A 15,389-nucleotide genomic window follows, 5' to 3' on the forward strand; every position below is an offset into this window, starting at 1 on the left:
CTAATTCTCTATAATCTTTCTCCTCATTCACCCCCTTTCATCCTCTTCATCTCCATCTTACCCCCTGCGCCCCTCTTTTTCTCTTTCTCATATCCCCTCTCCATCTTATACATGATACGCTATGGCCTGCATAATACGCAATCCGTTTCACCAAGAAATAATAATAGCCAGCGGACATTATTACAGTATCTGACAGAAAAATCATGATAATATTCCCTCATTTATTACAAAAAGCACACTATAAAGTACCAATACACACGTTGCATTCTTATTGCGTATTGCATGACATTGGTGTAAAAGACGATCATGGAATTCTTAATTCATGAATATCATTTCAACTCTCATTACCCAGACTCAGTGGCGTACCTAGGATTTTCCACAGGGGGGGCAAAACCGTCCGCCCAAAAATTTGACAAGCAAAAAAAAAAAAAAAAAAAAAAGTTTTTGATCACAAATAAAGGATTTCGTACCAGAAAAAAATTGACAAGCAAAAAAAAAAAAAAAAAAAAAAAAAAAAAAAAAAAGGTCTTCAAGCTCGTCAGGGGGGGCAAAAAAGGTTTTTCAAGCCCGTCAGGGGGGTAAAGATACGTTTTTGCATGGGTTGTGACTCGTCAGGGGGGGGGGCAGAGTGCCCCCCTGCCCCCCGTAGGTACGCTAGTGCCCAGACTCTTACATCTGAAAAGTGCGTGTTACATATTACAGTCTGAATTATTGGCAGTGAGCTTCGAACAATAATATTCGAATTTAATAAGACTACGAGAGGCAGTGACAAAACAATGATTTTTTTTTTATCTTAAAGAGCAAAACAAAATAATGATGTTTTATTTTCATCATTTCCCCCAAACTTATCTCTCTTCGCATTCCATCCCACCTCTCTCTCTCTAACTCTCTCTCCCTCTATCTCTCTCATTCTCTCATCTTTATTTATTTTACACTTACTCCCTATAAAGTTAAGAAACTTTCGAAAGGAAAAGGCGCTATATCAAATGACCTTTGAAGTGGATGGATTGGAAACTTATTACTTGCGAAATTTAATTCTATTGTACAATATTCCTTCTATATAATATAAATGTATTTATATAAATTTACATCTTTTTTTATCTACATAAGTACTTTCCAAGACATGGAAGAGTGAAATCGTGTTGAAGAAAGATTGAACATCAAATCTTTTTGAGAAAACCGAATTCTGAACGAGTTCATTCACTCGAAAACCGACAACCAGTGATTCTAACGTCACTCTCAAGGTAGTGAATTGGGAGTTTTATGTTTTACTCTTTCTTGTGCAGACATCAAGGCAGTGTTCACACGATTTCTCAAGTTCCAAAGGAGTAATATTATATCACATGAGATTTGGCGCTATGTCGGGATGATCCTTGATTTCTATTGGCTAGTAGATGGTTGTCATGGGGGTGGGCGTAGTTGAGTTCCCTGATATCACTTCTTCCGGTACGTACAATACCCCTGGATATGATAAAGAAGAGAAAATGAAATAAGAGGGCCAAAGAGAGACTTATATACAGTGCGTCCCAGAAAAAAGGAAACCGGGATTCCCAAGTCCTTTTCTTAAAAGGAAACGGACGATGTTATTTCATTTACATCATCATGAAATTCAATTATTTCTCTTTATTTTGATACCTAATATGTGACGAACACTTCACGCATTAATGATCAAGATGAGTTTGAAATTTTAATGTCAAAATCAGGTTGCGCAGAAAAGGTGAACAAGATTGGTTTCTGGTCAACGATTAGCATTTCTTTTGTACTCTTTGTTATGTTTCTCTCATTGATCCCTGAAATGAGAATGGATTCAGATTTACAAGTGAGTTTCTGCGTAAATCACTTCTGACATGCCTCAATATTTATTGCTTTTAATCTGCCATGCACGAATGTTTGGCTAAGATATTGGTCTCATATTAAAAATAAGATTCCACTCTTACCATAAAAATCAAATTTATTGTAAAAACATATTTAATAATTGTGAAATCTGTCTCTGATAATGGGTTTCCTTTTTTGTGAGACGCACTGTATAGCCTTCCTTAGTGCAGTGATGCAGTGGAGAAAAGGGAGCAATAAAGAAATTTTGATCATCTTGCATTAGTCATCCCAATAAGGTGTGGGTCATATTGAAATTGAAAAATAAAAATTAAAAAATTAAAAACAAAAATTAAAAATCAAATTGGGCAAATTTCCAAAATATATACTGCAGGTGTTATGACGTTTGCTGTATCCTTCAAATTGATTGCTATATACTCTTCTCCAGTTAACCAGAAATTTGAGGTTCAGAATCAATGTTGGCCCCTTTCCCTTTCGCATTTCATATTTTAGTCTGGAATTTCGCTTCCGCAATGCACGACGCATTCAAGCACATAGAAAATACATTGTCAGACGCCCTTCAAGACATTAAACAACCAAGAAGTCTTTTTCGAATTTAATTATGTGAATCGAAACAGCAGTTTCGTACTGGACTCTGGCCGGACAAACGACATATTTGCAATATTTCGTCAGCTCCGAAACTCAAGACGAAACTGCCGTTCCGGTTTACCAATTTTCGACAAAGATCCCCCAGCTGTTCTTTGTTATTTTACGGACATTTCCAGTACATTTACTGTGTTCTTGAATTTGTCCCCGTTGCTTGCAGCAGTTGCGAAAACTGTCTATTGAGTGGAATAGTTCGGCAAAACTTACCTGCAATGCAAGCTGTCATGAAGCAAGCAGCCGTCCCCGCTATCAGCGCTCTGATCACGACCGCTGCTAGGTCAGGTTTCCTGCTCGGTGCGAGGGGTGCTAACCCGCCCAGCTGGACCCCTATCGAGGAGATGTTGGCGAAGCCGCAGAGGGCGTATGTCGCGATGACTTCGGATCGTTCCTGAAAAAAAAAGAATTAAAGAGAAAAAAAAATTCTAGTTGATATACGGAATAATTTACTTAAGGGACGTACCCACCTCCAAAATAAACACACAACACCAAAATACACATTATATATAAGTAAGATAGATGAATTCACAGATCTATGTATTTTCTGAAGTAAGAATGAGGGGAGGACGAGCAGCCAAGAAACCAACAAATAAAGGAATCGTTTCGGGGTTAATGAGCCAAAAATCTTGAGGGGCGTATTGAGCAAAAGTTATAAAAAAAAGTGTCGAGCGAGCAAGAATATCATTTTTTATTATTACAAAAATCCCATTTGTGGTAGATTTTGACCTAATATTCAGAAAATAATATTATATTTCACCCTTCTCTCTTGTGAAAGCTATGACTTTTTCTAAAGTAAGAATGGGGAGAGAACGAGCAGCTAAGAAACAAAGAATAAAGGAAAAGCAATGACTCTTCATCTCTAACTTTCACATATCTTTAACTTATATCTAGTCCATAGAGATTCTACCAATATCAATTCGTGTAATGATTAGCAATTCAAACTCTACATTTATTCTGAAATAATTAAGATTAGACGTTTAAGAATAGATTCTCTTCTAAAATGATCAACGCTAGACGTTATCTTTAAAATAAATCTTCTATTCAAATCCTATGATTCTTATTAGAGTGTTCATGAGAACACAATTTAGATGTTTTAAAAAATGTTCTTACCGATAGCGTTGGTCCAGCCCCCGTCTCTCTGTTGTCAATAAATGTAGCGAGTTTGTCGTAAGCAACGAACTCGTTGACGAATGTCTTGATACCGATAAGTTCAGCGACGAGACGGCAGTCGGCCCACTCGACACCCATGATAAACGCTACTGGCATGAACACATAAGAGCATATAACCTGATAGAAAGAGGAGAAGATTAAGAAGATATAGTGTTAATTTCTTATATTGTATATTTCTATAAAGTTAGAGGCGAATAAGAATTTACATTTTAAAAGGTTGTTTAGAACTCGATTCTTATTGATATAAAAATATCCAGACCTCTCGATCTTTACTTTCCACCATGCATGCCATGTTTTTTGTAATAATGTCCTGAAAACTCTATGGCAGCAGCCCTGACTCCAATCTATTGGGATTAGCGAGCAGAGGATTGAATAATGATACTTACCTTGAAAGGTGAGTTGGGAGTATCCCACAAAATAAATACTTATGGGCAATTCCATCAAATATGTACGTCCGACCCCCTATATACGGGACCTTCATTAAATTTTCTGTCTCTGATTTCTTGTTCTTTTGACAGTCTGTAATGTTCTCAAAGGACCATGACTTGTTTAGTTTATGAAGTGAAGTAAGACTTGAGAAAAATGGGGGTCGGATGTACAATAAGGTTGATCATTTTATGGAATTGCCCTTATACAACATCACAGAGAAGGAGGCAGTTGTCCCTGACTCCAATTTTTTTAGATGAATCATCAAGGTAAGAGTTGGGCAAAGTGGACAAAGGCTGATCCAATACTTACTTCGAAGGTAAGTTGAGGATATCCGACCAATCCACCAAAATAACTGAGAAGGGCGTTGACCAAAGCAAGAAGAGAAATGAAAGCTACCAGGTTTGCTGCGATGTTGAGTACTAGAGGTATAGCGGTTGATGCTCCGGATGCAGCTGCCTCTATAAAGTTTCTCTCTGTCCTGTGAAGGGGTAAAAAAAAGAATCATCATTTGGTCTAATTATCATACTTCGTCTATTGACCCTTTGGGCGAATATAAATTTGTCTTTTTTTATCACTGGGCGTATGGGTGGTGGTTGGAGATTGATTGCCCCCCCCCCCCCCCATCCCCCGAAAAAAGGAAAAATCAGTCGCTGACATAAACCTATGATTTTCCCCTATATGCCTACTCTCTGAGGGTTAGGTCCAGAATTTGCAAGACTTGGAGGGGCACTTTTTCAAACAAAATTGACAAGCAAATACTTTTTTTAATGGGTGCATGTAGACCAATTGGGGACCAAGCCCCCCCCCCCCCGATCTGTATCGGCTCATAGATCCCTTTTTTATTGCTCTACCTGGTCGACGAAGGCGAATCCTGTTTGCTTGATCTTTGAGAAGATTAAAAAAAAAACAATCAGGGACTTACCCCTTTTCAATAGTCAAATTATCCGAATTCGCCGTCTTGGATTTTTCAGTTTCCGGATAGAAGAGTTTAGAGACGGCTAGAGCAGCAGGTGCGGACATAACCGAGGCGGATACCAGATGAGCCGCGCTGATACCGCTCAGAACATACGCCCCCAGGACGCTACCGGCGATGGTGGCAAAACCTCCGGTCATAACCGCGTGGATTTCTGACCGCGTCATGTCCTTCAGAAACGGACGGATGAGCAGCGGTGCTTCGGTCTGTAAACAACACATAGAGTGAAATACATGAAGATTACAATGTACATTCAGAAATAAGGTGATAATGTCGACATTGATGATGGTGACGACGATAATGATGGTTGTGGTGGTGGGGTGCCAGGGGTGATGATGATGTTGGTGATATTGATTATTGATAATGTCGATGATGATTCTGATGCTGATGAGATGATGATGCTGATGATAATGATATGATGATTATGAATGGTGATGATGATGTTGATGATGATGATAATGAAGATGATGGTGATGACGATAATGAGGAGAATTATGATGATGGTGGTGATGGTAATGGTGATGATAATCATAGTGTATGATTGCAGTACTCGTAGTGGTATTGGTGGTGGTGGTAGTGGTATAATGATAGCGATTTAATGACTCTTCTTAGCCTGGCTTGTGAAATAGTGTCCCTCTCAAGTTATTTCAGGAATATGCGGTATTTTCCAACTCAATCCATTAGAAAATGTAACTAAATGAATTTATATACCTGTCCGATGAATATATTCCCAGCTGCATTAAGAGACTCTGAGGCTGATGTTCTCATTGTTCTTTGCATTAACCAGGCTAGCTTCCTAATCACAAACTGCATTGCACCAATATAGTACAGAATTGAGATAGCACTGCTAAAATAGATAATGATGGGTAGTACCTAGAAGAAAAATAAATAAATATAAATGAGATAGCTACATGTATCTATGAAAGTCCATCTTATGTTGCGAGAAACTAATTTTCCATGTGAGGTCCGGTCAGATAATTCACTAATGGCTTTTCCATTAGCCGCCTTGCATGTTTTGATTTCCAACTGTTTGAGTTGGCATTTTGCATATTGCTTTGTCTTACAAACATTTTAATCACTGCAGATTAATTATGAGTATTTTAATTAGGTATCCAACAGGTGTCAGCACTTGATTTCGATTGAAAGAACATTCACTCGTATAAACGAACGACATATTCACTCCTGACATGGAGAATATGTTGCCCATCACTGAAATGGAAATGCATTGTTCATTTTAATTTCAAACATGGCAATGTACATCTTATAAACGATTATCTGCTTCAATTATTGATTTATTCAAACGTAATTACAGTATTATACCTGAGTATTACAAAGATACTCAGAAAAAAATTATGTAAATTCATAACAAAAACAAGTACAAGTGATCTAAACATAGAAAAAGTTCTGTAACCTAAACTTAGACTTTTAAAGCTTGATTGGTTGAAATAACATTACACCGATTTCGCATCTTTTGTTATGTCCGAGTCATCGGCTTACCGCGAAAGCAAAATAATGTTCGTTGTAGTCTTCCCCGAACAGGAAGAGGGAACCAGCGCTAGAGAACCCAAGGAAGGCCTGGACCACGTTACCAATCCATTGAAAGAGAACATAGCCAGGATAGGTCCGTAGGATCAGGATCCCGAAGACGAACTGTAGGACCAGTCCCCAGATGACAGGCCTCCATTTCACCTAGGGCATTATGTAAAGAGGATAATAAATTATTCTGAAAGGTGTACCCTAAGAATTTGCATGACCACAATTTCAAAGTTAGTATAACAAATCTATCCATACAATATAAATTGAGTTTCTTGAGCGAATGACAAGTTTCATTCTATATTGATTGACTGATTGGCTGATTGATTGATTGATTGATTGATTGATTGATTGATTGATTGATTGATTGATTGATTGATTGATTGATTGATTGATTGATTGATTGATTGATTGATTGATTGATCGATCGATTGATCATTTATTTATTCTATTCTCATAAAAATATTTACTCAATTGTATGAACAATAATGACTAAAGAATGTTCATTGACTATAGGAAAAGAAGTATCTTTGGAAAGACTGATATGGGTTTGCAAAATATAAGTTCTCACAAAAAATATATAATTCACATTATAATAAAGGTAATAAGGCAACAGATTAAGCCAACAAATTAAGGAAACAGGCTTCAATGCGGCCTTTACCATTCTTACTAAATAATTCTTACTTTTATAAGTCGGATCGACCGGTTATTAAAGAAAATTTTGATTGAATTTACGTTGAAACACAACAAAATAATCCAATGGGGGGAGTCTGCCGCCCACATTCTCCCTAACGACGCTAGTGTCTCACAACGATCGAATATAGATCATTGCTTTCGATTGGCTGAAAGTTTTGTTACTATGGTGATAGTCGGTCAATGACAACTAATCGATAATGACAACCATGGGAGGTGCCGTGGCCGAGTGGTCTAACGCGCCTGGCTATACATAGAAAGCCCGGCGTTCAATCCCTGGCCGCGCCACATATGCCGTGAGCAAGGCATTTAATCTGCAATGCTCTTTTATCATGCTTTCAAATAAATGGAAATGCTATATGCATTATTGGTAACTGGGTGTGCACTTGTTCAAAAGAAAAATGAAAAAAATAATTAAATAAAGAACATTATCAGAATTTTCTTGAGCGAGTGGTAAGTTTTATTCCAAACAAAATACATCTTTCCAAGGAGACAAATCCACTTTCTACCGGTATGCAACTATATCATTTCGCTGATCCCTTACCCTTTCTGGATACTTGGAGAATACATACAGGAGTGTGATGAATATGACGAGACCACCGAAAGAGATGAGTTGAATGGGGTTGTCACGTGTTAAGAAAAAGAGAATTATGCCAAACCCGATGACTGCTAAGAACGCGAGGATCCTGTCAAGATATTCAAGAAAAAAAAGATTTATCTTTCATCATTCAGCTTCAGATTCGTTATAGAAATTTCCCCCATTGGTAGTCCATAATACGATAACATTAAGTATAAATAGCACAATACGTCTTTCGTGTTTATACATCTTAAGAGATTATTATACATCTTTAATGATTTATTGAATCATATTCAACGTCGCGCTTATCTTCTTCTTCAATTTTTCTTTTTTTGTTATTCTGTTTTCTTATCATGCATATATTGCAAAGATTGTAAGACTGTAGTTTTAACTCCACCTTCGCCCCGAGTGTGCAGAATAATCCTTTCAAAATTCAAATGAAAATGACAATCCGTTATAGTATCATACCACTCATAGAAGTCTTAGCTAATGATCGCACCTTTCTCATCTACATAGCATAACAATATAGAGTCTATTATTTTTTAATTAATGTTTTTTATGGGATTATAATAATAGAAAATGAAATTAAACTCAAGATAATTCATGTATTCTTGTCAACCAGAAAACGGTTTTGGCAGTATACTGTCACGGACCGGTTTTATTTCAATCGAAATGTCAGATATGACTTATTATCAAAAATCGTCAATTGTATACTGTAAAAACGCTGTTTGAAATTTTAAGCACATTGATTAAACCCGTCACTCTAACAACTTTCTTTTAAACTAATCTGTTTATAAATTTTTAGACAGTTTAAAAAATATAACAAAGTGTGTGATTATTGTGTATCTGTACGTTACAATACCCAGGCTTTATCAACATTGTTTTAATGAGATTTAATTACCACTTTGTTTTCTCCACACCTCTGACCATCATTAACCACATGGGATGGAGACATTTCGTGAAGATGACATCGCCTTTCGTATCCCTAACCAGCGCGTACGTCGCCGACAGCAACACGAGCGAGGTGATGATCAGGACGACGAAAGCCTCCTCGAAATCGTAGATGCAGGCGTAGATAAGGTAGGCAGAGAAAAGGAGTAGGAGTACTGTCTTGATGGTATTGACAATGATCGTTCTGTTCTGTTTCAAGACCACGGCGATTCGGTCAGTGATGCGGTATATGTGCTGATGAAATAAAGATGTAAAGGCAAAATGATTGGCTATGAACTTTTTGAATCTTTAGGATGAAGTTCTATTTGGGTTTTCCCGTTCGTTGTTGTTCTTGGAGTTGCTTACATCCATGTTTCATGTATCTGCTCATTGCTAAATACATCGTATACTTGCTAGTTTAAACTCAATCTTGGGGGTAAGGCAAGATATATGTCACCTAGATATATGTTACAGAATATTTGTATGCGTATGCTTAGATATTCAGCATAATAAATTCAAACAGTGGCGGTTCCTGGAAACCTTGGGGGAGGAAAATCAAGAGTCCCACTTTTTTTTTCTTTTTTGAATTGCGACGATTTTTTTTGACAAGCGAAAATGATAATCCCTCTAATCAAACCCTTCCCTTGACGCCAGGGACCAAAAATGTATATACACTATTTCTTATTGTCCCCGCTCTCTCTCTCTCTCTTATGTTTTGATTTGTTTTAAAGAAAGACACATTTCCTCGACCCCTCCCCCAATCCTGAATCCACCACTTGATCACACAAAACAGACCTATACAAAGTGAAACCAAGTACAACTAAACAGATATAAATTATGATTCAAGATTAACCTGAAAAACTATCACTGTATTTTTCTTTTTTTATTTGAAACGGCATCTACCTTCGTAATGAGCTTGGAATTTGTTAGGAAGGTAGGTTGAGAGAGGGTTGGTGTTGGATGATGGTTAAAGATGGTAGAAAGATTGCTGAGTGGTTTGAGGAAAGGTAGGGGCTGCAAGGCAGCTCAGATCCTAATTGGTTGAAAGTTGGTAGAATCCTGCAGTGATCATGATGGTTGGCTGCTCGCTGAAGGGTTGATTGGTTGGGCTTGTTGTCCGGCGTCCTGGGCAGTGGCGACGTTTAGGGCTTGTTGGCGGACTCTTGAATAGGATGTGTTGGTGGTATACGGATTGGTAAGAGATTGGTAGTTGGTTAAGGACAGGTTTTTATAAAAGCTTCAGACCTGTCCTCCAAAACACATCAAAACAGTCTGATCATCATACTGCGATGTTAATTGTTGACCTCTATTCCCCGAAGACCAAAGCTTGTCATAAACAGAGCCACACACCAAACGTCACACCTTGATGAGCTTGGCAACTATCGACTAAACCTACTGCCCATCGCAGACGTTACGATCTCATTGCGACACATCTGCGACTGATTATAATCGCATTGCAGCGCACCTTGCGATCCAAATACAATGATACTATCTTTGGAAGGAATGACGACACATCAACACTGCTGTCTGATTTTGGATGGAGCATGAAATGTAAAGTGATTAAGTTGTAAAAATTCGAAATGACAAATCCGTACGATTGCCTTGCGACTCGTCTGGGTTTTTTTCTGATTCGTGTCTCATAAAATGACAATCCGATGGCTCATTTTCATTCAGTCGCAAACGGGTCGCAGATAGATCGTAATGCTTGCGAATTATCCACCTCGTAAATCAGGTGCTCAGTATGCTATTCCCGATAGTTCACATAAACACCAAGATAAAGTAATCAATCTATATACAATATGGTAGCAGTAATAGTATCATAATCATCTACACAGTAAAAACGCTGTTTAAGATATTATACAACGCTGTTTACTATATGAATCTTACAGTATTTGTTTAACCGTTTAAACAATCATGTTTAATTTATTGAAAAATAGATATTGAAAATTAAACTTTGTTGCTTAAGATTTAAACACTTGTTTACACTGTTTAAACAATTACTGTAAGGTTCATATAGTAAACAGCGTTGTATATTTTTTTTTACTGTGTACATGTCTGAATTATATTTATTCCATGAATTGTTCCAAAAATTGTTGGGCAACTGAAAAAAATCAAAATATTGTTATAAAGAACTTGCACGAAATTTGACACACAGTATAAATATAACATAATCATACATACATCAATTTAATTTATCAAATGTATTTTGCTTTGCCCCTCAGGGAATGAATATTACATGCAGGCATATGCAAAGGAATATGAAATTATAATAACAAAAATATTTGTATTTCTTTTATTGGAGGGAAATAAAGGGAGACGGTTATACCTCAAAATGTGTTTTCAGTGTGAAAAAAAACCTTGTTCTTGCTATGGAGACATGAAAATTTAAGCAATTCAGTGATCGTTTTGATAACCCTACCCTTTCGCTCCTTGCATTTCACAGTCACGTGCCGGGCACGTGAATGGTCAGCAGTGATGCATTATGGGAAACAGAAAGTTTACCTTCCACAGCGTCATCTGAAAATTTTCATTCTCATCATCCTTACATTGGTCACGTGACTTGCCGTCTTCAAGATCAAAGTTCAGTTTGTCTTTCATTTCCTGTGATAAAAGATGATTAAAATTAATTGTTAGAATGGCTGATTTTGAAGGATAAAGTGAACTCATGAAATATTATAGCGATATAATTCAAATTGCGCTAAAATCATGAACGATGTCATCTAATTTTCTATATCTGACCAGTGTCATATAGCTCACGGCTGTTTCACTCGAGGTATACCACTGTATCTGACTTTTAAATAACACCATCTCATTGTAAAATGCTATTGAATTGTGCCAATATTGTGGTTCCCATAATGTGATAATACACCATTCTCTGATTCCCATAAAATGTTAAATCCGGCAAATGTATTGCTGTGCAAAATAACCCCCTAAACAAGTTTTTCGCGGGCATAATTTTCACATTTTGGCCCCCAAACAAGTTGTCGCCAGAATTTGACCCCGGAGGAAAAACTTAGGGGAAAAAACATACCCTAAACACGTTTGGCTATAGTCTTAAAAAAAAGCTTTGGAAAAGAGCATACCCTAAATACGTTTGACCCTGCGATTGACCATTGACCAGTTTTTCAAAACTGCCCCCTTTTTTTTAAATCGGTGTTTTTGATACCCTTAACGAGTGCACTCGCGGCCCACGTCCAAAACTGAAAAAACACCCCTTTAAACGCGTTTTTGGGGTCACGCGTGTGTACAGCAATATATTTGACTGCCCCCCCCCCCCGAGTGTTAAATCAATATTTGAAAGTTTGGAGGAGTGACAACCTTTTCTAAATGTTGCATTTACCACGTCAAATGGTTCGAACAAACACTTTAAAATGTTGGATATAGCGGCAGTATGCAAGGTTGGACAAATGGAAAAGGTTGTCCCTCCTCCAACCTATCAAATCTTGATTTAACATTTTATTCTAAAAGGGGGGCTAGAGAGAAAGGGTGAGATATGAGAAAGGAGGAAAAAGAAAAGAGGAAAAAAAAGTGTTAAAAAATATTGGGTAAAATTTTAACCACTACGGGGGTAATTATGTGTCCAACCAATTTGGGCAGTATTTTACCCAATGAGGGAAGCATATTGTCCAGTAAGGTTAAAAAATAAGCAGCAATTACCTTAGAATGGGCAAAATTTTCATCACACTGGAAAAATAAAAATGCCCAAAAGAATTGCCCAATGTTGGTTGGACACATAATAACCCTCATGGAGCATTTTTACCCAATATTTTTTAGAGTGCAGAGAGAGAGAGAGAGACAGAGAGGTGCATGAGAAAAAGGAGAAAGCAGTGAGAATGGTGAAGCTTGTAGAGTTGAAAAAAATACACTGTTTATCAAAAATCTATTACAGTTCAAGAAACAAGGTCCTCCAAATTAAATATCCCATTTCCAAGGTCTTCCTATAATTAATAATCCTTATTGTAAAAGGGAAATACTAATTTCCTAGCAGTGTTTTCTTTTGCGTGGGTCTGCAATGGGTTGTTTGATGTTTACACGACAAATGAAAGTCTAGTGGATGGCCATTAAACAGATACCAGAGCAATCAAATGACTAATTCGTAAACTATTAGAAGTCCGTTAAGTTATTCTTCCTGACCAATCTGCAAGATAAGTTGTACACAGATAAAAACAATAATAATATTGTTGATTTCTATGGCGGGTTTGAATTCTGGGGTCCATTTCATAAAGAGTTGCAACTGTTGTAACTTTGCCATTATGGCAACTATCATGGTAACAGGGCTCAGCAGCCAATCAAAAACAAAGTTACCATAGTAGTTGTCATAATGACAAGTTACAACAGTTGTAACTCTATACGAAACGGGCACCTGGAATACATTACAGACATAACGATAAATAACAATATAAAACAAATAATACACATGTACGAAAGGTAAATATTTGAAAAGGCAAAAAGGCGGAGCCTCATTATAAAATCCGATCTCCAACTGGTCAAGTAATATCATGTATTTCTTAACTTGTTTATTAAAAATACAAGATTATAAGGAATTTAAGACAGGTGCACAAACATTTAACGTCCACACACACAGCCATTCATTAACACACACCCACATAGATATCTGGTTTTAAATTTCAAACTGATTTTTTAATTTGCAATCATAAAAAAAATCAGAGCGCCGTTAAAAACTAATCAACAACAACAACAACAACTGTTCATTGTTTGACTATACACTCTTAAAAATGTTGGGCAACACCCGGGGCAACATACTGTCCGCACAACAATTGGTTACAACTTTATCCAATTCTGGGTAGTCTTAAACCAATAATGTGTGCTTTGAGTGAAAATTACACAGTATTGGTTGAAAACTACCCAAATTTTGATGATTTTTTAAACCAATTGTTGTGTGGACAGTATATGTTGCCCAACATTTTAAGAGTAATTGTTATTCTTAATCTATTCCAAAAATAATCAGACTTCAACGATTTTAAAACCGCTTTTCCATTTTGAATTTAATACTGACCAGAATGCTGATTAATTTCTTACCGGTTCGATCGGTTCGACGCCGTTTGATTCCGGTTTCCTGGTCGTAAGACTATCGCAAGCACTCCCGTTATCATTCATAGTACCGAGAGCGATATCATCAAAGGCCTCGTTGTCGAAAGCTTGAGAATTGGTTGAGCTGTCGTCTGCCTTTACCTGGGTGAAAACGAATTGTTAAATATGTGGTGAAAAAAAAAGCATATGCCAGATTGAAGACACTTCTTCACCTGTGCCCCTGGGTCAAAGCTTACACTCTAAATTACATGGATTTACAATAAATCTATGTATAAATCGAGGTGGAGTGCAGGAACCCATTATTTAGTTTTGATCCTGAAGATTCATATTCATATCTCAAAGGATTCAAATTCAAATGCTTTGAGATTTTAAAATATATTTAGGATTATAAGTATACAACTGTAGAAATCCCAAATTCGATTTGTAGCTGAATATATACAGACCACTTTGATTTATTTTTAAACCCTGCAGTAGTACAGCTAGAACACCATGGAAAGGCGTAACGAAGTTCCATTTATCGGTCTAGTCATGTTAGACATAATTCAAACACAACCTTTGAAATTAAGACGTACGTCAGAACAAATTGGCAAATGAAAAAAAACAGCAACCAAAAAAAAAATTAAAAACAGCAAAATGTTCACACTTGTCAAAAAGTCAAAGAATTAAAATGGCATTTCAGTTCATTTCAGAGATCAAATTAAGTAAAGCGATGACGAAATGCAAGGACAATGAAATAACTTATTACCTTATTCATGTTATTACCTCGAGATTTTCAAATTGTCTGAATGCGTTTTAACTTAAGTCGAATAAAATTTAAGAAGAACAAAATGTTTCAGTTTGTAGCAAAGATCGAAATTAGAAGTAATTGAACTTGAAGTGATCTTGGGCAGAGAGCAATACAGCACATACCGTCTGGAATAATGTCTTAACTCAAATGAAATGAAGGAATAAAAATATATCGTTTCATCTTGCTCGACCCAAAGATCCAATTTTAAGAATTACATGACATTTAAATGACCTTGTCTAGGCCCCAGATATTACAAAAGTTCATTTAGGCTTTCTGAAATTTAATGATTTAATTCAATGTAACTTGTGTGATTTCAGGGCTCCGTTTCCATGGTTTCGAGCTATTAATCGTCTGGCCCAGTGACCATATACACACCGGAAACAGATATCAAGATATCTTCATCGTCCAGACTCCGATTGAGAGTTTTAATTCGAATTTGATTGTGGGAAAAATGAAACGGAAATTGTTAGGCTCGGGTGATGGAGGTTACAACAAGGTTATTTATTCTGATCAGAGAGTGACCACTTCGGGCGTCATTTTCAAAGGTTTGTCAATCGGATAAAAAAAATATTCAATTTATGAAATGAAATATTTATGTTGCAACAAAACAATAACAACCGCAGGATAATAATGATGCTAAAGATAATAGAAATATTGAAGAGAATAATAATAACTAAAAATCCCCAAAGCTACACAGATAATTTGATTTTTTGTGACTATTGATAACATTGGGATGACAATTCTGTCGAAATATGTTCTCTCTGCATTCG

General features: G+C 36.7%; 1 protein-coding gene across 2 annotated transcripts; it reads right to left on the reverse strand.

Moving 5' to 3' along the window:
- Positions 1-201: 201 nt before the first annotated feature.
- Positions 202-14,797, reverse strand: LOC129283394 (solute carrier family 28 member 3-like). 2 transcript variants are annotated; one of them, XM_064113786.1, is made up of 12 exons: positions 14,595-14,797; positions 13,821-13,973; positions 11,283-11,381; positions 8,752-9,035; positions 7,818-7,959; positions 6,545-6,736; positions 5,759-5,920; positions 4,997-5,253; positions 4,384-4,552; positions 3,586-3,762; positions 2,686-2,866; positions 202-1,461 (listed from the first exon to the last, which is right to left on the reverse strand). In XM_064113786.1, the coding sequence occupies exons 2-12, from the start codon at positions 13,896-13,898 to the stop codon at positions 1,388-1,390; spliced, it is 1,815 nt and encodes a 604-aa protein (XP_063969856.1). In that variant the 5' UTR covers positions 13,899-13,973; positions 14,595-14,797; the 3' UTR covers positions 202-1,387. The 2 variants fall into 2 exon arrangements, with proteins under 2 accessions (XP_063969856.1, XP_063969855.1); XM_064113785.1 differs by having other exon boundaries at positions 14,578-14,771.
- Positions 14,798-15,389: the final 592 nt, after the last annotated feature.

This window comes from Lytechinus pictus, chromosome 19, assembly GCF_037042905.1.
Source record: "Lytechinus pictus isolate F3 Inbred chromosome 19, Lp3.0, whole genome shotgun sequence".
Classification (NCBI taxonomy): Eukaryota; Metazoa; Echinodermata; class Echinoidea; order Temnopleuroida; family Toxopneustidae; genus Lytechinus; species Lytechinus pictus.

What these genes read in the sequence shown, in the direction of transcription:
- LOC129283394 (XM_064113785.1), bottom strand. An exon ending in ATCCTCAACTTACCTTCGAA is followed by an intron (nt 3,763 to 4,383) that starts GTAAGTATTGGA and finishes TCTTTCTATCAG; the next exon opens with GTTATATGCTCTTATGTGTT. An exon ending in CATGACAGCTTGCATTGCAG is followed by an intron (nt 1,462 to 2,685) that starts GTAAGTTTTGCC and finishes TATCATATCCAG; the next exon opens with GGGTATTGTACGTACCGGAA.